This window comes from Sorex araneus, chromosome 1 (assembly GCF_027595985.1).
Source record: "Sorex araneus isolate mSorAra2 chromosome 1, mSorAra2.pri, whole genome shotgun sequence".
Lineage (NCBI taxonomy): Eukaryota > Metazoa > Chordata > Mammalia > Eulipotyphla > Soricidae > Sorex > Sorex araneus.
Genome location: NC_073302.1, coordinates 302,335,242 through 302,357,575, shown reverse-complemented (window position 1 = coordinate 302,357,575; position 22,334 = coordinate 302,335,242). Strand labels below are relative to the sequence as shown.

General features: G+C 46.2%; 1 protein-coding gene across 6 annotated transcripts in view; it reads left to right on the top strand.

Moving 5' to 3' along the window:
* The window catches only part of STOX2 (storkhead box 2), a 209,822-nt gene that overhangs the window by 171,973 nt on the left and 15,515 nt on the right, over positions 1-22,334 (top strand). For 4 of the 6 annotated variants that reach the window (XM_055131410.1, XM_004614688.2, XM_055131531.1 and 1 more), the window contains one exon: positions 14,466-14,618. In XM_055131410.1, coding sequence (XP_054987385.1) covers positions 14,466-14,618 — 153 coding nt within the window. Of the gene's footprint in view, positions 1-2,704; positions 2,798-2,903; positions 3,024-14,465; positions 14,619-22,334 lie in introns of all 6 variants that reach the window. The other 2 variants (XM_055131655.1, XM_055131718.1) reach the window with 2 other exon arrangements.

Sequence of the window (22,334 nt, the reverse complement as noted above, 5' to 3'; positions counted from 1 at the left end):
AAGGAGCTGAAGTTGGACATCTTGTAGGTGACTTTGTTTGGGGGACCTCCTCTAGGAGACTCTTGGTGCCCCAAGCCACTGTTGTTTCTGCTAAAACTTCTTAATGCATTTGTTTTGTGGTGACATGAAATTCCATCCATTGTAACTGTATTCTGTGTCTGACTTAATCTGGATCAGACTGTACCTGGTTTAGTTCAGTAGGTTTATCCTTAAGTGCACAGTCAGACCCAGAGCTGACTTGAGGTAAGCAGCCCAGGAAGAGACCCTTGGCTATAGTCCTGGGGCTCTATCGGGTCCCAGATGTGAGACCCTTTGTGACCTCTGAGATAAGGAGAGGAGATAGATGTTGGAAGAGTAAATCAAGACCCAATGTTGCTCTAAAGTCCTGGAGTTTATTCACCAGCACCGAAGCTGATTTAATGGCTTGTGTTCTGCAAGAGTTCCCTGGGGGTTGATGGTGTGAATTGGGGCCCCCAAACTGGTCACGTGGTAAGGAGCTTGGGGCAGCAGAAGGTGGCCCAGTCCAGGTGCCCTTTGCTAGGTGCATGCTGGCCTCAGACCAGTCTGGTCAGGATGTCTAGCACACACACAGGAAACGAAATTCTACAGCGAGAAGGTGAAAAGTGTCAGGTGAGGAGCAGAGGATGTTTCACTGAATCCTCTTTAAATGAGATGCCTCCGTTGGCCAATAAGCAACGGACAATGAGCTTGCTAGCCAACGCCCCACATCCTGGGCAATGGAGAAGAGATGATTTGGGGCAGAGAAGGGGCGTGAGGGTCATTTTGTAGGTGGTGGGAGAGCCACCGGGAAGAAGGGGGTGGTGCCCAGGCTTCAGCTCTCAATGAGGGCAGGGTTGGGACCATGGGTCGGCTTCCAGAAGCAGGGGCGCCTCCTTCCTGTCCCCGAGTGCCTGAAGATGCAGAGGGAAGCTGGGCTGGGAGGCTGGGCAGCCAAGATCCCCACCAACCAGAACTGAGCCATGATCCCATCCCAGGGGACTTGGGGCCCCCTCTCAGCCGGGCTGCGGGCTGCTCTCACGAGATCCAGCATTCCTGGGGCTTCCAGTGTTGAGCCTGCCTCTTGGGTGCTCAGGAGAAGGTGGGAAAACGCGCCCAGCAGACACCCTCTGCTCCCCACATCCCTTTTAGCGCCCGATTTGGTGTTTGTCTGGGTAATGGGATGGCCAACACAACTGAATTCATTAAAAAAAAAAAAAAAAAGAATCTGGCCTCTCTCTTGGACCCTATCTGCCCTGATTGCGTGTAACTGCCGATAATCTCAGCAGCGCCCCTCTCCCCCAGAGGCGGTCCCCTCCATTTTCCTCTTGAGTTGTTTACGTCTTGTTTCCTGCACCTAAAAAAAAAAAAAGATGCATCCTCATGCGTCTCTGTGGTGGTGGATAGAGGCCGCTCCCCTTCCCGTGTGTGTGTGTGTGTGTGTGTGTGTGTGTGCGCGCGCGCGCGCGAGCGCGTGTGTGCGTGTGTGCATGTGCGTGCTATTCAGTGTGGGGGTGCTTGTGAGTGCAGGACACCCAGTGCTCGGTGCAGTGGGCATGGCTACCCAGAAGGTTCCCTGGAGTTTTCGCCTCGCTACCAGCCGCAGAGGCTGCAGTTCAAGGGCAGGCGGATTGGGGAGCCCACCCCACCCCCAGCCCCGGAGTCCTCGGGAGCTCGGAGCTCGGAGCTCGGGCACGCGCCCGCTGAGAATGAGTTCCTGACATAGTGACCTCATTCCTCATGCTGCCGCCGCCGCTGCCCAGAGCCGCACAGGCTGGCCAGGCGGCTGCCTCTGCTGCCCGCCCGCGGGGACGTGTCCGCGGGGCGACCCGGGCTTGTACGCACTCGCTCGGCCCCTGGAATGCATGCAGAGCGCGCTGCAGCGACTCTGATCCCAGGGTGCACGCAGGAGGGAGAGGCATCATTCCTCACCACGGAGAGCCAGCCTTAGGGACAGACAGACAGACAGACAGACAGAGAAAGACAGACAGACAGAAAAGAGGGCGAGAGCCACAGAAAGAGCATGTGTTAGGTTTATCATGACAGACTGGTGAGTATCTAATACGAGACCAATTTTAATGTGCGTGCGGTGTTTTTTTTTTTTTTTTGGTTGTTGTTTTTCCTTCAAGCAGCTGAGTATGTGCTTTTTTTTTCTTTAAAGAAAAAAACTGTTTTAATGATGAAAAAAAAAAATCCAAACACACACAAACAATGAAAACCCCCAGTTGGTGCTAATGCATGTCAGGGGACTGGGGCCCCAGGGAGAGGAGGAGGAGGAGGAGGAGGAGGAGGAGGGGGCCCTGCAGACTGTCCCCAAGCCAGAGCCTCCGCATTGCCCAGACAAAGGCGCCGGCACAAACAGAAGCTGGAGCTTTTCTTGGAGTGATGACTCATTTCAGTTCACAAAGGATTCTGGGCAGGGATGAGGAGTCAGGTTGGCTGCGCCGTGGCTGTGACTTCACTCTGCAGAGAGCACAGGCGAGGACCAGGGACGCTGCAGATTCCCGAGGTCTGGCAGGGGGCTGGTGGCTGAGAGCAGGTGGCCGGGATCTCGCCGGGGAGACCCAGGACAGGAAGTCAGCTGCTCCCTCCTGCAAATAGGAGGAAAGAATCCAGACAGAGCCTCCCCTCCCCCACCCCACCCCCAAGCTGGGGGGCAGCCAAGTTCACTGCGCAGAGCCTTTGAAAGGTGCTTTTTTCTTGCCAGCTTTTGAACTGAACTCGTCCCCGTATGCCAAGCCCCGTAAAGAAGAGCCGAGAGTTCTTCTGGGACTCATTTTTAAAAAGTAGATCTACCAAGGTAAAGTACCAGATTCCCGTCGCGTCCACGTTGCCCGCAGTCGCCAGTCTGAAATGCGCCTTGTCGCTGTGATGACGCCAAAGTTTACTTTTTCTTCTTATTCCAGATTCTAGGACGTCCGTTTCTGTTACTGGCTCCTTTTTGTCCCTGGATGCAACCCTCTAGCATGCTCCAGGCTTTAGCGCCAAAGCTGCCTGGGGGATGGAGCCAGTCCAGAAAGGGTCAGGTAGGTCGCCCCTGCTTTTCTTTTCAGAGTTGTTGTGTGCAAAGAAATAATGGTGAAATGTCTTCGGCCCTTTCGGTAAGGGTGCACTGGCCCCCGGGACAGGGGTCTCGTGGTTGAAATGTCTCCCCCCTTCCCTCCGCCTCTTGGGGGCGCTAGTGAGCAGCCGGGTGGTGCTTCTGGGACCACCTCCCCCAGAGGTGGTTGCACCATGCATCATCCCTGAGAGAGGCTCATTGCAACTGGCCTTTTGCACGGTACCACTTCCGGCTTCTAGGCTTCCACGTGCCGTCTGCTGGCCCCTCCTCTGATGGAGGCACTCAGTAAACGCTGGGAGATGCCCCCTTCCTGATGAATAGAACCCCTGAATTATTGTGCGTTTGCCCTGTTTTCCGGGCATGAACAAGAAGAAAGACTATGAGGTCCGTGCTGGTGCAGTCTTTCCAGCCGGTGTAAGTGGTGCCCAGCCCACTGAGGGTGCAGAGAACTGAGGCCTGGACCTTCCCCGGCGGCTCCAGGAGGACTCCAATGATGATTGAGTTCTTATCTTTCAATATCCACAGGCTTTTCCTACAAACTTGTTTTTTTGTTGCGTAAGTGTGAGATGGTAAAATTTGGTTCTCCCAAGTACACTTCGTGCTCCCTTGCCAGTGACTTGGCTGATCTACAGGCCTGGGTTTACCACCTCCTCCCATGGACCGTGTTAGCTTTTCGTTATTAAAGATATTTTGGAGCGTGTCAAGTTCCTCACGTGCCTTGTCATAATCCTGAGCACGTTTTAAAAGAAGGCCAGTGCTGTGTTGGAATCATCTCAAACTCTCCTGGCTCTCGTTCCCCTGCAGAGCCGAGCCTTTGGCTTGCATCTGGGGAAATAAAGTAGGTTTCCTTTTCTTCATGCTCGAAGACGGTCCTCTGTACATAGGACTTTGCATCTCAAGGCAAAGTTGAAGGTGTTGAGTCAGGTTTAAAGGATGTTTGGTCAGGGAAGATGCGAGTGTGGTAAATTGAGGAAAGAACTCTGAGCGTCCTACAACTCATCTGTTCTCCTCATCCTTACTTTGAACCAGGCACTGCAATTTGTGTTCATTGAGCTATATCCCAGTGTGAGCCACTGGTGGTATGTGTGGGCCTCAACATTCAAAAGACCCTATTCAGCCTCCTTCCCATATAGAACTTTTCCTGATTTCTTCCACAGAGGTCATTTCTTAGTCCTATTTTATTGAATTATTCTCTCTAGGTAAATAGTACATAGAAGTACACATGTGTACATGCATTGACTCATATATGCATACATAGATACATAGATAAATGAAATAGGAAGGTAAATACATATTAGTACATTCCTGTTAGACAATTGATGTGCTTATCATTCACATATTTTCTTGTATCCCTTCTGTGGCTAATTTAAATAGTCATTTGAACATGTTCAGTTGCTTCTATTTGTCACAGATTCATGTTACGCCACCTAAATTATAGGTCAGCTCTGAGGAGAGGCATCAAGGTTTATGCCTTTTCCTATCATTCACATGTCTCACATGAAATCGCTCAAGGAACAGTTGATTACAAAGAGATGCAGTTTCCAAAGTCTTCATTTATGGGGCGGGAGCAATAGTACTGCGGGTGGGGTGCTTGCTTTGCGCACGGCTGACCCAGTTCGATTCCCGGCATCCCATATGGTCCCTCAAGCACCCTTAGGAGTAATTCCTGAGTGCAGAGCCAGGAGTCACCCCTGAGCAGAGCTGGGTGTGACCCACAAACAACAACAACAACAAAGTGAAAACAACCCCCCCAATAGGAAACCTTCATTTATCAGGGCTTCACGACGATCTGGCATGTTCGTTTCTGACTGTTCAGGAAGCTCCGCTCAGGAGCGATGCGTAGAACTCTAGAAGCAGCGAGTCTTCCCCTGGGATGTGGGTTCAGGCAGTGCTTTACCCTGTCTGGTGAGACTTGTCATTGTTCAGGATGAGTGTGAAGGTGAAGACACATTAGAATCATGATTTATTTGATTAGAAAGACGAGCACTATTAGATAAGTCATCCTTCATGAAAGACTATGCCGAATTCTGGAAGTTTGGGTAAAAATATCCCCATTTTGAATCCTATGGGACATTTTCCTCAGCTGGAGCTCCTTCTCGGGTTCCACTTCCTGAGCTTTGGTAACAAGAGATCATAAATGTCAGTTCCTTTTCACTAGCTTATGTTAAAGATTGGCCCAGCCTCATGTTTGAAACAGGCTAGTTTTCTGTGCTCTCCATTCATACTGTTTCCAATCTTCCAGAATCCTTCTTTCTCCAAAGTAATTGCACAATGCATATTTCCCATTTGACTGTGTATTTCTGATTTGTTTTAAGAACCTTCCCTTCCAACTACTGGCGTCCATCCCAAATTCTATAGGTTTTGTGTATGCTAATTTCTCTGCTCCCAGTCAAAATACCCCATTTGCCCAGCGTACATGATCATAACTTAGAAGCAAAAAGAGAAAAATCTGAAAAGTTACTTCAAACCAAAGAAAGACCCTTGTCCTTTAATCATAGATGTCTTTTCACACACACACATCACACACACACACACACGATGTCTTTTTATGACCCGATGATTTTCTATTGGTAGAAACCCAAACCTCATAAAAACAGTATTAATTGAATGCATTAGTTTGAGGAAGATCTTTTACATTCTGTTGATTAAATATTTATTAGGTCTCAGGGTTAGTGCAAACTCACTTCATCTTAATAACTCTGGGCAGTTAATAACCCTATGTGCAAATTACAAAAGAAGAAGTTGAGTCTCAAAAAGTTTAGCAATCTGTCCCCCAGTCACATGCTTAATAAAACAAGAACTGGGTTTCGAACCTTAAGTCCTAACTACAACGCAGTGACCTTTCCACCTCCTGTAATGCTGAACTTGATCTTCAGAGGGAAACGTTCCTTCTTGACACTATGGGTTGGGGACAATTCTCTGTGTGTCTGTTCAGACACTCTGGATTCTTCCGTCCTCCTACAAGCATAGGAACTTCTTTATTACCAACCTTCATGGCTACTGGAAGTGTTGATGGGATGGTGGGGAGTGTTTCCGTGTTGGGGAGTGAGCAAGCAGTATCCTTTGGTCAGAACAGGAAAACTGTCAACACTTCCATACTTGGACCGAATTTAATTAGGCCTTCCCATTCTGTCATGATTGTATTTTCCAGAACTCAGTCTCAGTACAGTTGTAATACCTAAACCAATGAAGCAGAGAAGAAGAAGCAGCTGTTCTACTTTAGAAAGAGTGGAAGAGACGACTCCGGGGTTCTTAGACTGAGTTATTGGAGAGTTGAGAAGTGTGCTCACTGGAAATCCAGCATGCACTGTACCTCAGGAGTTAGGCAGAGAGAAGGGATAGAGAGCAGCACGTGGTGTGAGATGGGAAGTTGGGGTGTGTTCTTCCTGAGACACACTTAAGGAAGACCAGGAGTTAGGTGATATTCTCGGTGGATGCTAGAATGAAAGAAAGACTTGCTCTTACCTCAAAGCCCAGGGGCCAGCACCTTTACAGAATGTCAGGTATCTGAGTGCTCTTATGGATGGTTGGGTACCAGAACTGCTTTATCATCCTGATTTTACCCCAGTGGGAAACGCCTTGAACTCGGTCCTGGCTAAAGGATTAGCGAGAACAGGGTGGCAGATATTGCCATAGTGGTGGGAGGTGCCTGGTCTTGTCTATGGGTAGTGCCCTAGTTTATTCAGCAAGCCTTGGGGTGCCTGCTATGTGAAGAAGAGCAGCTATGAGTTGTGGAATGATCAGAGTGCCCCTATGTCACCCCACTTGGGACACGGTTTGGAGCCTTAGCAAAAGTGCCGTGTTCTAAAGTATGTCATTGGTCTGATGGCTCCCTGTTCCCACCTTAGGTTCTCAGCTATGTTATATTGCAGGTTTTGAAATGTTCCAAAGTGTGTTAGGTGTTTAATGATTAGTAAGCGAACTGGGAATCACCCCCGTGGGTGGTAGAACAATTCCTGGGTGGGTGTTGATTGAACAATCATTGACCATTAGACAACCTCTACCCTTTCTGCCTCGTCATCTCTGCCAATGACCGATTTTTTTTTTAATCAATGGTTAGCTGATTCATCAGAGTGATAGTTAATATGACTAAAGAAGGCTGATATGGGAGATGATGAGTTTCTTGTTTAAACTCATGAACAGATTGGTTGGTCAGTGACCCAAGGTGTCCTTCTCACTGTCTATTGACTCATAGGCAGAATTCTAAGGAGAAAGTTTGAGGTGCTGTGGTGGGTGTGCTCTGGGTTGTGGGCCTCATGCAGCAAGATGGGTCTTGAACTCTACTCTCAGCAGTTTCTTCGTCATAGCTAACGGACACCGTTCCTTAAGGGAGCTCTTGGGCACATCCTCCTTTGACTTCAAGCAGTAACTTTAGGAACTGAACCTTCCTTTAGAGATTCACCAACTGTTGAAATGAAGCATGTAGAAACTCAAAGAAAATTTTGCTGTGGAATTCTTTGTAAAAGTTTTTGTTTTAAGATTTGTTTTCCATGCTAGGGGTCCAACCCAGAACCTCACATATGCAATGACTGTGCTTTCACCACTGAGCTATATCTCTGCCCCCTCATCTCCACCCCAATTCCTTTTTATTATGTCAGATTATGTTGACTATTGGGATGAAGGCTCAGCCTAAACTTTCTGAAACCAGTGGCATTTAAGCCAAACATAAAGTTAATGGGTAAAAGAACCCTTTTAAAAATGCTGGTTTTCTTTTTAGATTTCAGATCCAAACATTTGAATGCCAGGCATCGGCACTTGGTTGGTTTCAAAAGAAAGCTGCTTACACTGTGTGGCATGTACCAGTGGCAGCAGCCAGCTCACTCCTATAAGGCTTGTTGGCATCTGCCCCAGAGGGTAGAGGAAGGGAATGTGTGTGTGTGTGTGTGTGTGTGTGTGTGTGTGTGTGTGTGTTAAGAGCAGCTTTTAAAAACGGCATTGCAGGAGACCGTCTGTTAAAAGGAACCACACAGCATTTTTACATAAAATGGAGACATGAATTGAACTGCATTGTAAAAGTCAAGGTTTCTCTGATGCTGTACATAGGAGAAGGCATTCACTTAACCTCAGAGAGCTTATGAATTCCCAGAGCCCAAGGGTATGTGTGATAGAACTTGGCACCTCACAGTATTCGTTGTTCTCTGAATAATTTGTTGTAAGAACCGAGATGGTATTGTCACTGTACCCACTGTACATTTTATGGGCACATCGAACCGTTTTTATGAGTCACAGTATCTACTGCTCATGGTCTTTTTATGGGCATCTATAATTTTATCTTGAGTGTTAATTTTGGTAGTACAGAGGACAAAAATAGACATTCTTTTATCCTGAGCAGCAAAGCTGAAGAAGAGTGAATCTGATTAAATGATGAAGCTTTGATTGTCAAAGGAAAAAAATTGCTGATCAGTTTTTCTATGCTTTCAAAAATTCAAGCCGACTTTTTTTCAGATTGTAGGCACATTAAAATAGTTTTCTTAACAAGCCAGAAGCAGAGCGAGATGTGAGTGTGTGTGAATCCTCCTGGTTGCCATAGAATCATAGAATGTGAGAGCCTGGAGGATGTTTGAAATCATTTCACCAAACCCTCATTTGGCAAATAAGAAGTAGAGTGGGTTACTGTATTTGGCGATGAGACCAGACACTTAAAGCTAAGTAAAAATCTCCTGAATGCTTTTTTTTATATTGGAAATTTCCCATTTATAAATGAGTCCCATCTCAGAACCTACTTCCTAAGTAGGTTGTTTTGGCTCCTGAGTTTGACCAGACTCCAAGACAACTCTTCAACTCAGAGTGCAGATTAAATAGACATTTACAATGAAAAAGAATATTTAAAAATAAACAGGAAAACAGGGAAATTCAAACAGACTGTAGTGTTTGGAGGGGGGCAGGAGACTGGCTTATGTAAACCAGGCTGAGATAAAAGATGGATTTTAGGGTTCTTTCAGGAGCGTCGTTTATTATGTGGTTGAGCCAAAGGAAATGATGGTTTTCCTTTTCTTATACAGTTAGATGAAGATGGGTGCTTTAAGATGAAAGGAAAGAGCCTTATGTTTGCTTTTCTAATAGGTATCTCTGGGAAAGCTATGGATAACATCTGGGAAGCGATGAATGTAAATTGTTATGAAAGTTGTGTCTTAGGGGCTGTGTGGTCCCCCTCTTGTGCAAAGGTTGGAGAAAAAAGAACATAAACCAATGACTTAAAAAAGAGAAATGGTAGTCGTAAAGGACAATGCTTTATTGTAGGACTTAACGGTGGGGACGGGCAAAAATAGCATCAAGATGGGAGTAATTTTGAAACTCAAGTGCCTAATGACATTGAATAATAATAGGCACTCAAATGCTTTTTCTTTTCTTTTTTTTTTTAGAGGAATTATTTGAGAAAAAAGTTTTTGAACTAATTCCAACTTGCAAAAACTGGATGGGAATAAAGATAAAGGAGTTCAAGAGTTAAAAAACATGCATGCCCGATGAAGCAACCTTTAGGGTGGGAATTAAGGATCCACCAGCAATAAAGGAAAAAAGAAAGTCAGCCCATGCCACGTCATTTACACCTCTTTGTCCAGTTCTTCTTATTTGTAATCACCTGAGTGATTGTAAGCTTTACTAGGTGATTCTTCCTACAAGAGGGATCTTCTGACACACATTTGTCCTGTGATATCTCTGTGTAAACACATGCCAGAGCTCTCAGAAGCTCTGAGACTTCTGGTCAATCAAGACCTGGTTTCTTTTCTTTCCCTCCCTCCACCAATCTACTTCAGCTTCCTACATTATACTCCACCCTGGTTCCCCAGGCTCAGTCTGCTTCTTCTTGCTCTACATCCCTGCTTCCCTTCAGATTAGCATCTTGATTCTCCATGACCATCAGTACCCCTGGCAAAAAGAAAGTTCTCCTCCAGCTTCTCAGTAGACAAGGCTTTTGAGTGAGAATAGTGCCCAAATACTCTCAGAGGCATTTTAGTCCAATGTTACATGCCCTTCAAATCAGAGAAGTCGACTACACTGGCACTATTTTCATATCCTCTAGTTAATGTATTGAATTTGCTTAGAAACTTACTCTGAGCTTACTATGTCTGAGGCACTGGGCTTGGTTCTGTCAGAATTCTCGTGAATTTGACAGATGTTCCCTGAGGAGGCACTTGAATGAATGCTTATAAGAAAGTAAGCTGAAAGCAAACCTGTTTACCCCTTCTTTTTAGAACCAGAGGACAGAATTACAGCAGTTTAGAAAGAATTTGTTAGCCCACCAACTAGCTACGAGAGTTTCAATGAGTTGTCTTTAAGAATGTGTTTAGAAAAATCTGCCCTGTCAATTAGGCAAGTTGCAACTCACGCTTTATGCCAGATGTGGTAGTTTCATTAGATTACAGAGACTGACAATATTTTAGCAGTATTTATATTTCCTTGTTTTCTTTTTTGACTGTAAATGCGGGCCAGTTGTTGAAAGAAGATTCTAGTAGTGTATTTTAAGAATGACTAGTCGTTGGGGCTGAGGAGACATTACAGTGAGAAAGGCATTTGCCTTGTACACAGCTGACCTGGGATTTAATCCCCGGCATCCCCTAGAGTACCCAAGCACTGCCAGGAGAGATTCCTGATCACAGAGCCAGGAATACCACCTGAGCATCGTCGGGTGTGGCTCCCAAACCAAGATAACTGAATAAATAGATAAATAATAATTACTAGTCATCTCATTAAGTAGATCTGAAATAAGAGCCATATAAATTTATGTGGTAAGCCAGAAATATGTGTTCTGTTGGATTGAGGACTACCAACTTCAGTTCCTTTAGTAGTGATCTTAAGTACACATCTTAAGCCTCACTTCAGATATAATCATTATCTTCCTATGGAAACTGCTATGATGTGGGAGACTGTTGTTTGTGAAATTAACAGAGGGAGACTTAGAAATTGCATGCTTAACTGTATTTGGTCTCTTGTTAATTTGGAGGGGTGGTCATTTTGCAGTTATTTATCAAAAATAAATATAACCTCAGTCTTATAAATACCCCAGGAATTCCTTGGTTCATGATGTTGTCAGTGGATATTCATTTGTTCAACACACATGGATTGGGTATCTGGTGTGAGCTCTGACCTATGACAGATATTAGAAGTATAGAGAGAATGTCTCCTTCTGTTAGAGAACCCAGGGAGTTGCATCCACAGTGAACTGAGCCCTATGTGGAGAGTATAGGATAGCCACTAGGTTTACACCATAAGGGGGTGGGGGAGGCAGTCTGGCCAGGTCTATAGCGAAGCCCACTGGTTAAGGCGTAACAAAGGCAGAGGCTGTACTTGACACCAAGGGGTGTGGTGGGGGGTGGCATGTTCAAAGAGCAGAGGAAGGGGGAGGGTTGGAAGGCAAGATGACCCTGGAGACAGGTGGACAGGGCTGACCAGGACTTCTAGTTTCCTGTGAAGTGCTGAAAGCAGTGGTGGGAGACCTGGATGGAGGGAAGGGTCATGTTTTATGTTTTCTGAAAAGACCTGGAGGTTCTGTGGATTGGGGAGTGTGTGGGGCGAGAGGGAGAGTCCAAAGTCATTCATGGCCAGATGAGAGGTGCTGGTCACTTGGAGCCGTGAGAGGTGTTGGAGATGAGTTGGAAGGAAATGATCGAGAAGTTATTTGGTTAGAGGTAGACCAGATGACCATGAGGGTGAGGATTGCCTTCTTCCATTGTATAAAAATCTGCCAACAGGGTGATAGACACTTAGGGTTTCCAAATAACATTTTATTCTGTGCCCTGAGTTAAAAGTTATTACCCGCATTCCTTATTATAACAAAACAAAAGCTTTCCCCTAAGCAACTGCAATTTAGACATACTTAAAGTCTGCTGCCTCTCAACGTTGGCTGCCTTGAATGCAAAGAAATTAACTTAGAAGATGGCAGTTAAACTAGACACATAATTTCAGCTAAAAGCATACAGACGAGTGAGCGTGACCTAAAGTAATGCATGTTGCTGAGTCATTTTTCCCCCCTGTTGTGAGTTCAGGGTATCTCTTACAACCCATGCAGAGATGAAAACGGAGTCAGACCTGAAGTTTCAAAAACTAATTTTTAGACATTAATGACTTCTTAGTCTTCTATATCTATATTCCTTCAATATTAACACCTAATAAGGCAGATATTAGGTGTTGCTCTCCTAAATGCCCCTTAAGCACAAAGGTGCGAGAACATGATTTATTTTGCATTTATAGTCATTCCAGGTGGCTTTGAGGCCCATTTGGCTGAGCTAACCACTTCCTTTAGAAACTAGGCCTCAGTGCCTCTGTTCTCTCCCAGTAAGGTGGAACAGGAGAGGAAGAATCTTTAGAAGGGCTTTGACTGCCCCATGGGGACCATAAGGTGGAGAGAAGGGTGGATCCAACTCTTCCCCAAACTCCCATCTCTATTGCGCCTTTCTCCTGCCAGCCAGATCATCACCTGGGCATTAGTCTTTAAAGTAAAATTTTTTCTTGGGATTAAGGGGATGGCTGGGATTGGGATGTAGCTTAGCAGTAGAACACTTGCTTTGAATATGTGTAGCCTTGGATTTGATGCCCAGAACTGCAGAGATGAAGAAAAAGGGTTGGGCATTTATAGGTGAAAGAGATAGCTCATTTGATTGGAACTTCTGCTTTGCTTGCAGGAGATCTGAATTTGATCCCTGGCACTGCACGGTCTTTAGGGTACCAGTGGAAACAACCTCTGAGTGCTAAGAAAGGAGGCCCACTTGTGTGGCCCCTAAGAAAACAATTCCAGGAGTGAGGCAGAAATATGGCTCATTAGTAGAGTATCTGATCCACACAGTCCTGTAAACACCTTTGGGAGTGGCCCCTGGCCAGTGACCATGGGGTGACCCTCAAGCATCACTCACAGTTGGGTGTGACCACAAAACAAAACAGAAAAAAGGGTATAATCATCCTTGTTTTGTTGAAGAATTTGAAGAGACTGGTGCAGCCCATAGCAGACTTGCTCACTTGGGCGACTCCAGCTCATGTCGTTCTGTCCTCCATCACTGAAAGCTGAGCGGACTTTCACAGCCAGCAGATGCAACCCACAACACATAAGCTCAAACTTGCCTGCTTGGGCTTCTGCCAAGTTCTGTCCTCCTGGGTCCCCAACACATGAACTAGAATCTCCCAGAGGGCTTTGCTTGATCCTGCTTATGACCCTTCGACCCAGCGAGTGTGGATTGTAGACTGGATCCATCCCATTTTCATCCTGGCTGTTTCTTGCTGCTAGCCTCCTTCTGTTCTGGATGAAGCTCCCCTCCCCCACCCACCATGGCCTTCAGGAAAATGCCTTTCCCTTGGAGATCCATCTTGCGGACAATGGATCCTGGGGATGCAGGAGAAATGGGGTGAGGGCTTGACTATGGGTTTGATCCGGTGCTGTGAAGATGGCAAACAGGAAGACAGACGTCTGTGTGGCTCACACATGCTCCACCCAAGCCCTCCTTGTGGCTGGGCCTCTCCCCATGGGCCTTCAATTCTCTGCTGCCTGTGTGGGTCCAGGAGATGTGGGAATGGGCGCAGGACCGCAGACCTTCTGCTGCCACTGTGACTGCATCGTCCACGTAGCCTGGCACCATCTTCACATGCTCTTCTCTCCTCCCTCCCCTCCCCTCCGCAGTTCACCATCCCTTTAGGATGGGTGCCAAGGGCACTTGGCTCATCCTCGTGATTGTCCCCACATCCCGACCTCCTTCTCTGCTACTCTCCCCCAAACACCTGCTCCTGTGTAAGGGACCTCCCACCTTGATGTACCCCCTCCACCTCCCAACCCCCAGAAACTCTCCAGCTCTGCCTGAAAGCAGCTGGTTCTCACTTCCTGCTGCTAATCCCACCATCACCCCCAGGAGGCGCTAGACTTCCCTCTCTTCTGGGCTGGAGGCTTCTGGAAGGGGTCTGGGGGATTTCTGGACTTGCCTATCCCCAATCCTGTTTTCATGGGGGACTCCTGGAGGCAGTGATGCTCCGTGGGGGAGGAGACTATGTGCCCTTTTGTCTCCAGACCCCATGCTCCTGACACAGAAGCACTTGCAGCATTTGAATGAATGAATTGGATTCCCACTCAGGCCTCCCTCCATGGTGATGTGAGTGGTTTTATGAAATGCATCCGCTGTGAGTTAATAAAGACACAGCTCATCTTTCAAAGCCTGCAGGCTGCTTGCCGGCCTGGCTGCAGTCCACCCCCTGGGGCACAGTGAGGGCTTTTAAAGGCCCATGTGACTTGTTGAGGTGATTGGCATGGCCACTGTCCTGTGGGGCATCATTCCCTCCAGTGGCCTTGCCTCTGGCCACAGATCTCAGGTCTCAAGTTTGATTGGATTCATAAGGCAGGGGTGGGGGGTGGGGAGTGACGAAAGGGGGAGGGTCTGACAAAAACTGGGCCATTTGAGCCAGCTGCTTACCTGGTCCTGTCTCTCTGCAGGTGATGTCTCACCAATCAGTATGTCTCCCATCAGCCAATCTCAGTTCATTCCACTCGGGGAAATTCTTTGCTTGGCCATCTCAGCAATGAACTCGGCAAGAAAACCTGTCACCCACGAAGCACTCACGGAACACCTGACCACGTGTTTTCCAGGTAAGGGAAGGCGGGCAGTGCTGACAGCCAGCCATGCACGCTGGGGATTCTGGGCCCGAAAATGCATGCCCCTTCCCCCGATTACTGAGAATCAGGGTGGTGACTTCTTGGCCCAAACTGTCCAGAAACTTTCCTTCATTCTGTTAAAAGGCAAGGCACCCAGGTGACTGCGAAACTCACCTGGCTTCTTCAGCTAGAATGCGCGTGTCTTGGGCACAGAGAAAAAGTGAAATCCAGATCCACGGGGATATCTGTTGCCAACAGTCCCTTCAACCTGTGCAGCTGTTTTCTTTAGTCAGGTCTTGTCTTTGATGGGGAGCCAGGTAGAGAGCATGGAACATGCTGGTCCTATGAAACCCTCCAGGGTGAGTCAGGTCCGAAATAAACATGTGGCATGCATGAAGAGGTTTGGAGGAAAGGGTGTTTGGAAAATTAGTAAAGATCTCATTTTCAAAGAAGATAGAAGACAAGTGTTTCCTATTGTCTTAAATAGGATAGAAAGATGATGATAATTGCCTCAATGCTGGGTGTCTCCAGTGATCAGTGGTAGGAAGAAGCTAAAGAATCTATATTTTTAGAAACTGCCCACTCTCGGCTTCCCTCCAGAGTGGAGTTGCCAAATCTTCAGATATTTTCAAGAGGGTCAGAAAATTCATTGTATGTGAGATGTCCAGATTTCCTTAAATAGTGGCACTGGTGTGTCTAGGATGTGTGGGGGTACGAGGGGTTGTACACATTCTATCACATGCATGCCAGTGGAATGCAAGTCAAATATATTTATAGATTCCCAGATTGTCAGTGTGGTTTAGATGCTCCTTTACCTGGATCGAGGTGACATTTAGAGTAAAAGAGAACATTGGAGGTCCAAGGATGTAACCCTGTGGCGGGGCTTGTCTTGCATTGTCTTGCAGGTGTGACAGCCTGGATTTTATCCCTGGCACACAGATAGAGGGAGAGAGGGGGAGGAAGAGGATGAGGAAGAGGAGGAGGAGGAGGAGGAGGAGGAGAGAGAGAGAGAGAGAGAGAGAGAGCCCATGCATATTTCATCATTTCACCAAGAAGCTCATAGTGTATATCTGCTGTTGGCTCTGTCGGTTCTTGCTACTAAAGTGCTGTTACAGAACCCTTGTAGAACACCAGATGCTTATAGCTTTGGTTTCGGGTCTGGTTTTGGGTCTGTGTGGGCTTCCCAAGTGTTGCTTCTGAGGCCTGGGAGCCCCACCACTAGTCTCAGCCAGTTGGACCGGAACTCATGTGAATCCTACAGGATGTGACCCTACTTTGGCTCTGCAGTGCCGGGGATTACCCGAGCCACCCTGATTTGGGAGCTGCCAGATCTGGGGAAACGTGTGGTTCTGGGAATCAAACCTGGGCTGGCCGCATGCGAGGCACCACCTTGGCTGCCGTCCCAACCCTTACTTGGCATGTTTTTAAGCCCCCTTCTCTGGGGGTTCCCCCGAATCTACAACTAGCCAGGGGACTCAGAGTCTGGACCCCGTTAGAATAGTGTTATTTAGCATGTGTCTTTGACATGTGACCTGTTTGCTATTTAACGTGTGTGACATGTGACATGCTCGTTATTTAACACATGTATGTGACATGCTATGTTTGTATATGATATGTTACATTTGTTATTTAACATGTGTATGTGACATGTTCATTACTTAACATGTGTATGTAACATGTTGTTATTTAACATGTCTATAACGTTTGACATGTTTGTTATTTAATGTGTCTATGACATCTGACGTATTTGTTATTTAACATGTCTATAACATGTAACATGTTCTTGCATCATGTTATTTAGCATGTGACACAAAAATTCTTTCCCTTCTGCCCTGTAGAACAAAATTATTTTTATCTAAAAAAATTTGAGAAATGAGGGGCTGGAGCGATAGCACAGAGAGTAGGGTGTTTGCCTTGTACACAGCTGACCCGGGTTAGATTTCCAGCATCCCATATGGTCCCCTGAGCGTCACTAGGGGAATTCAGATATTCTACCCTGAGTGCAGAGCCAGGAGTGATCCCTGTGCATTGCTGGGTGTGACCCAAAAAGCAAAAAAAAAATTTGAGAAATGTGAAGGGAGAGAGAAATATGTATTCAAGAGAGAACATGGGCTTCCCACAGGGGAAAAAGCCTGAAAATTATTCTTAGTGACAATGCTGAAAATCCATAAAGTGAAAGCGTTTGCTATTTTAGTACCTTATTTCTTGAAGATAAAGTTTTGACTCTGAATACTGTTGAGTGTGAGGACTGTCCCATGTAATGCTCTTGTTCTCAGAACAGAGAATGGCCAGTCTGAGCCCCTTTCCTTCCTCGGTAGCCCCATGTTCTAATAAGGCTCTAATGAACATCATTGTAGAAGTATCTGATGTACTGAAGCTTACGCTGTTTAGGGGATTGTTTTTGTTTGGTTTGGGCTTGTTTCTTTGTTTGGGGGCCATACCAGGCAGTGCTCAGGGGTTACTCCTAGCTCTACACTCAAGAATCACTCCTGGCAATGCTCGGGAGGTCAGATGGGGTGCCAGGGATCGAATCTGGATCAAGTATAAAGCAAGATCCCTCCCCACTGTACTATCTCTCTGGCCCCTGGAACTTTAACAGCTTTATCATCTTTCTTTATGGATCGAATTTTTGAAAACAGCTTTTCTGAGGGGAGAGATGGGTCACACCCAGCAGCTCTCAGGGCTTCCTCCTGACTCCAGACTCAAGGGTCACTTCTGGAAATGCTTCCCTGCATGGTATGGGGCATGGAACCAGGTCAGTCATGTGCAAGGCCTTACCTGATCCCATCTCTCCAGCTTGGAAACAAATTTTCTATACAATTTCCATTACAGATGCAGGAATCATTTCCAACAACTTTAAAGAGCAAGCTCAGGTCAAGGACAGTGTGATACACACTCTCTGTCTTTCTCTGTCACTCTCATTCTCTGTCTCTCTTGCTCTCTGTGTCTCTGTCTCTATGTCTATCTCTGTCTCTCACTGTCTCTGTCTCTTGGTCTCTGTCTCTGTGTCTTCTCTGTCTCTCTCTGTCTCTGTCTCTCTGTGTGTCCATCTCTGTCTTTCTCTGTCTCTGTCTCTATGTATCTCTGACTCTCTGTCTCTCTCTATTATTCTGTCTCTCTCTGTCTCTGTTTCTCTCTGTGTCTCTGTCTCTCTCACTTTCTATGTCTTTGTGTCTCTCTGTCCGTCTCTGTCTCTCTTTGTCTGTGTCTCTGTCTCTGTCTCTCTCTTGCTCTCCCCTCGTCTCTCTATGTTTCCCCTCCACTTTCTCTCTCTGTTTCACTCTCTTTCTCTCTGGTCCTTCCTCACAGAAACAGATGCTCAGGGCACTCTTAGAGCCTTGACTGAGTCTGTTTACAAGGTGGATATTGACATTTGACTTCCCTAGAATATTCAGATGACAACTCCTGTATTCTGTCCCCCTCCCAGGCCCCATGGAAGTCTTCCTCACCTGCCCCTCATGGTAGGTGAAGGAATCTGAAGAAATCCATTGAAAGTGTCTGCTCTGGGGCCTGGGAGATAGGGCAGAGGTGGACATATGCCTTGCATGGACCTGAGCCCTGTGTGGTCCCTGGCAGCCCTTCCCTCCAGGACTGCTGGGAATGTCCTTGGAGACACCCCCTCCCCCAGATATCACTGGGCACAGCCCTGGATTCTCTCCGGCACCCCTCGTGTGGCCTGGGTAATGCTCAGCACCACAGGGCCCAGTCACACTGCCTCTTCTGGCCCAAACAGTGAGCTGTCAGTCAGGTTGGTCCAGAATCGCTGAGGCCACCCCCCCACAACACACACAGATCCTCCAAGTACCCCCCTAGGAGCCCCACCCTGCTAAAAGATTTTTTGCTTTTCCATGCTGACGTGAAGAACATGTCTCTTGTCTCGTTTGCAGGACAGAGCAGTGGTCATTCTCCCTCGCTGCACCGTTGGGCATCGTTTGGGATGACTTGTGGCTTGTACTTGCTTTGGGTGGTGTGAAGGCAACAGAGCGGAAAGGCCTAGCTTTGCTCTGTGTTTAGTTATAGAGTTCCACTAGGCAAGTGTTTGTGGAGCACCTGTGGCATGCCAGGTCTTTGCTTTTCTATTGATGGATTCAATTTGGTGGTCACACCCCGGTGGTACTAAGGGGTCACCTCTCGGTGCCCAGGGGTTGCTCCTGGCTATGCCCAGGAGACCATGTTCAAAGCATATGCTCCAGCCCATGGAGCTTTTTCCCTGGAGGTTTTTTTTTTTAAGCTTGGCTTTTGGGGGTATTTTTTTTTTTAAAATAAAACACCTCCAAATTCCAAATTTGTGATGTTTTGGGAATTGGCTCTAGAAGTGGTAGCATTGGAAAATGTTAGAAATATCCACCACAATCAGCTCTTTTCAGATGAGCCCTGCAGATTTCCAGTGGAACCCTGAATTTCATACAGTTGAAAATATCCATCATCCTTCAAGAGATGAGTAATAAATAATCATTTAAAAAATCAGTAACTTTTGGTTCAAGCTTTGGCAGAAGTATAGGAAGCAGGTTGGACAGGGAATATTTTAGTTTGTGGTTTCAAATTAAAGATTATTTGATTTATATACTTGAAAATTCTGAGACATGGAAACTTTAGATGTAAATTCTCTATGGAAACGCAATGATTCCTTCATTTGGGAACAGAGAAATTTTTGTGTGGGGGGGGTTAGAGGTGGGGATGGTGTGCATACCCTAAAGTGCTTAAGGATTATTCCTGGCTTTATGCTCAGGGATTATTCCTGGTGGTATTCAGGGGACTCTATGTGGTGCTAGGGATTGAACCCAGGTTGGCTGTATGCAAGGCAAGCACTTTTTCTGCTGTATTATCTCTCTGATCCCCAAATAATTTTTCTTAATGATAAGTAAACGCCATTGACTATAGTTTTGTAAATTTGTGAGACCATCACTGGAAGGCTCCACTAAGAAAGTTCTGTAAGACAATTAAGTTTTTGTTTTCTATAAAATAGAAATGTGAAAACAGTATCAGCTATTTTTATGAAATAGATATTAGCTTTGCTTTATCATAGCAACTTGCTCAATGGTTTGGTTATGAAGTCTTATAAATAAACTGTTCCATTTGTGGGGAAGAAACTTCTTTCCTGATGGGTGACCCTGTGCTCTAATGAAGTAAGACAGACTTCATTTTAAAGATGAGGTTATTTATCAAGGACGTGGGGTTGATGGTACAGTCCATGCCCTATGTGTGTGAGGCCCTGGTTTCCATCCCTAATACCACAAAAATAAAATAAAAACCATTGTTGTCTGGATATCCATGCCACACAACCCTGGACATCATTATGTGAATGGTGTTTCATGGCAGGAACTGTTTTCTATGTGATGAGTGCCCCCTTTAATTGTTCAGTAGAAGACTCTGATGGTTAGTAGGATGTAGATCCTCTAAGATGCTTCTTCCAAGATGTATCTTGTACACACAAACATTTTCTTGGTGACTCCCAAGAACAACCTTTCTATGGCTCAGATTGTGTCACACATTCAACAGACATTACTACTGATTTTGTGCAGAAATTGTCACAGAATAAAAAGATGTTATCAAGGGCTCAAGAGAGAGCAAAGTAGGTAGGGCATTTGCCTTGCATGAGGCTACCGTGATTCAATCTTTGGCATCCCATCTGGTCCCCTGAGCACCACCAGGAGTAATTTCTGAGTGCTGAGCCAGGAGTAACGCCGTAGCATCACCAGGGGTGGCCCCCAAACCAAGAAATAAATAAAAATAAAGAATAAATAAAAAGGAGTTATCAGGCTGACCTTGGTATCATTTGCATCAGAACCCATGTGTGAGTCCAGAGTTGAACACAGGAATAAAAGGAAGCTGTTTGACTCAAGAAACCCCACACAATCATGTCATCACATATGGGTACTATTGATGCCTGCACAGATGGGACACTTCTGTGTCTGGCTTTCTGCTCCTAGTCTCAGTCCCCTGGAAAACTATTGGCCGTTTTCAGTGTGTCTGTTTCCTTCCTCCATGTTTTGGAAGGATTGGGGAATCCTCAACATCTCGACTTGCTCAGCTGCCTTAGTGTTACCGAAGGTTCCCTGAAGGGCTTCTGGGCTTCTGTGGAGACCCATCAGTCAATGGTAAGCCAACCTTATGCTCAGAGCACTCACACTGCATGAGGTGCTGTTCTCAAGAAGTTAAGCTTGTTTAGACTCTCAGCAACCCGAGAGGGTAGGTACTTGATTATCTACATTTGATGACAAGAAATGGAGGGCCTTCGCAGCTGTGTTCATTCTCTCTTGGCTACCCACAGCACAGCCCAGGAGGCTTAACTGTCAGAAACATATAGTTGTGTAGCTTGGCAACCTACCAGTCTGAAGATGAAGGTGTCAGTAGAGTTGGTTGGTTGTTTCTTTCCCACGTTCTGGCAGGGAGAACCTGATCCAGAACATTCAACCAGGGTTTCTACTCCATATTTTTTTATTTGTTGGTTTTGCTTTTGGTTTCTGGGACATACCGAGCAGTGCTCAGTGCTTCTTCCTGCTCTGTTCTCAGGGATCACTCCTGGTGGGCTCAGGGGACTATCCGGGATGCTCAGGTTTGAACTCAGGTCTTCCACATGCAAGGTGTTCCACATACCTGCTGTTCTGTTGCTCCGAACCCCTCTATTTTGTTTTCTGTCTGTGCCTGACTTGACATCCAAATTTCTCCCATGTAAAAAGATGCCAGTCACCTGGGATTAGGGACCTTACCAATCACATTATTTTTAAGTTCATTGCTTCTGTGAAGACCTGGTTTCTGTATCCGGTCTCACGGAGGTACAGGGATTAGAACTTCCAACATCTACATGAGGGGTGGGGAAGTAACTCAACCTATAACATCAACCAACAGTGGTGGCATTGGAGGTTTGGAGAGTGCAGTTCTTCAGTCTCACCCTGGGACCCACACCTACATTCTGTGATGCAATTGCCATTTTTGTGACTCAGACATGGTTATAGAGGAGGTGTTTGATTCCATGGGACCTATGTCCAATGATATCATTCAGATCAGTCTTGGAAGTGTTATCACCCTCAGTTTGCTGGGCCTCCCGAACAGAGACACCCAAGAAATAGTCAAGGTGTTTCAACCTGGAGAAACCTCTACTCTCTAGGAAGTTACACTGTCTCTCTGTAGACAAGTCATAGATAGGCACACGGAAGTCTTTGAAAACAGTATCACCCACTGTACAGAGAAATAGCCATAATTTTTAGTTGGTATTTCTAGTCTCACAAATATGGTGGATTTAGGCTCTAAGACCAGAGAGGCAGATGAGATCCCACCAGTGTCTTTGTTAGGATTCTGATAACAAACGAGTAAAACTAGCTCTGATCTGTGACTGATGCCAAGAAGTGGGATTTTTCTCAACAGAATCTCTCTGTGCTAGGGTCTCCTTTGCAATTGCAGGCAGTGGTTCCAGAATGAGATGGGAAATTGTATACAATGGTTCCATCTGGTTCCTTCTACAGTCTAGTAAACCATGTGAAGTGTCCCTTTACAGAAAGGGTGTCTGAAGTCACCTACATAGACAGGGAAGACTCTGGAAGATGCAATATTTGGTTTTCAGTCACAAAGTGGCACTTTCAACCCCAAGCTCCTGGTTATTTTGATGGAAACAGCCTGTTTCTGCCCATTTATACCATACCTTATCTAATGCTTTCTCTTTTCCCCTCCCTTGTTGGATCTTTCATAACTCTGGTCAGTAATGGTGGCTGT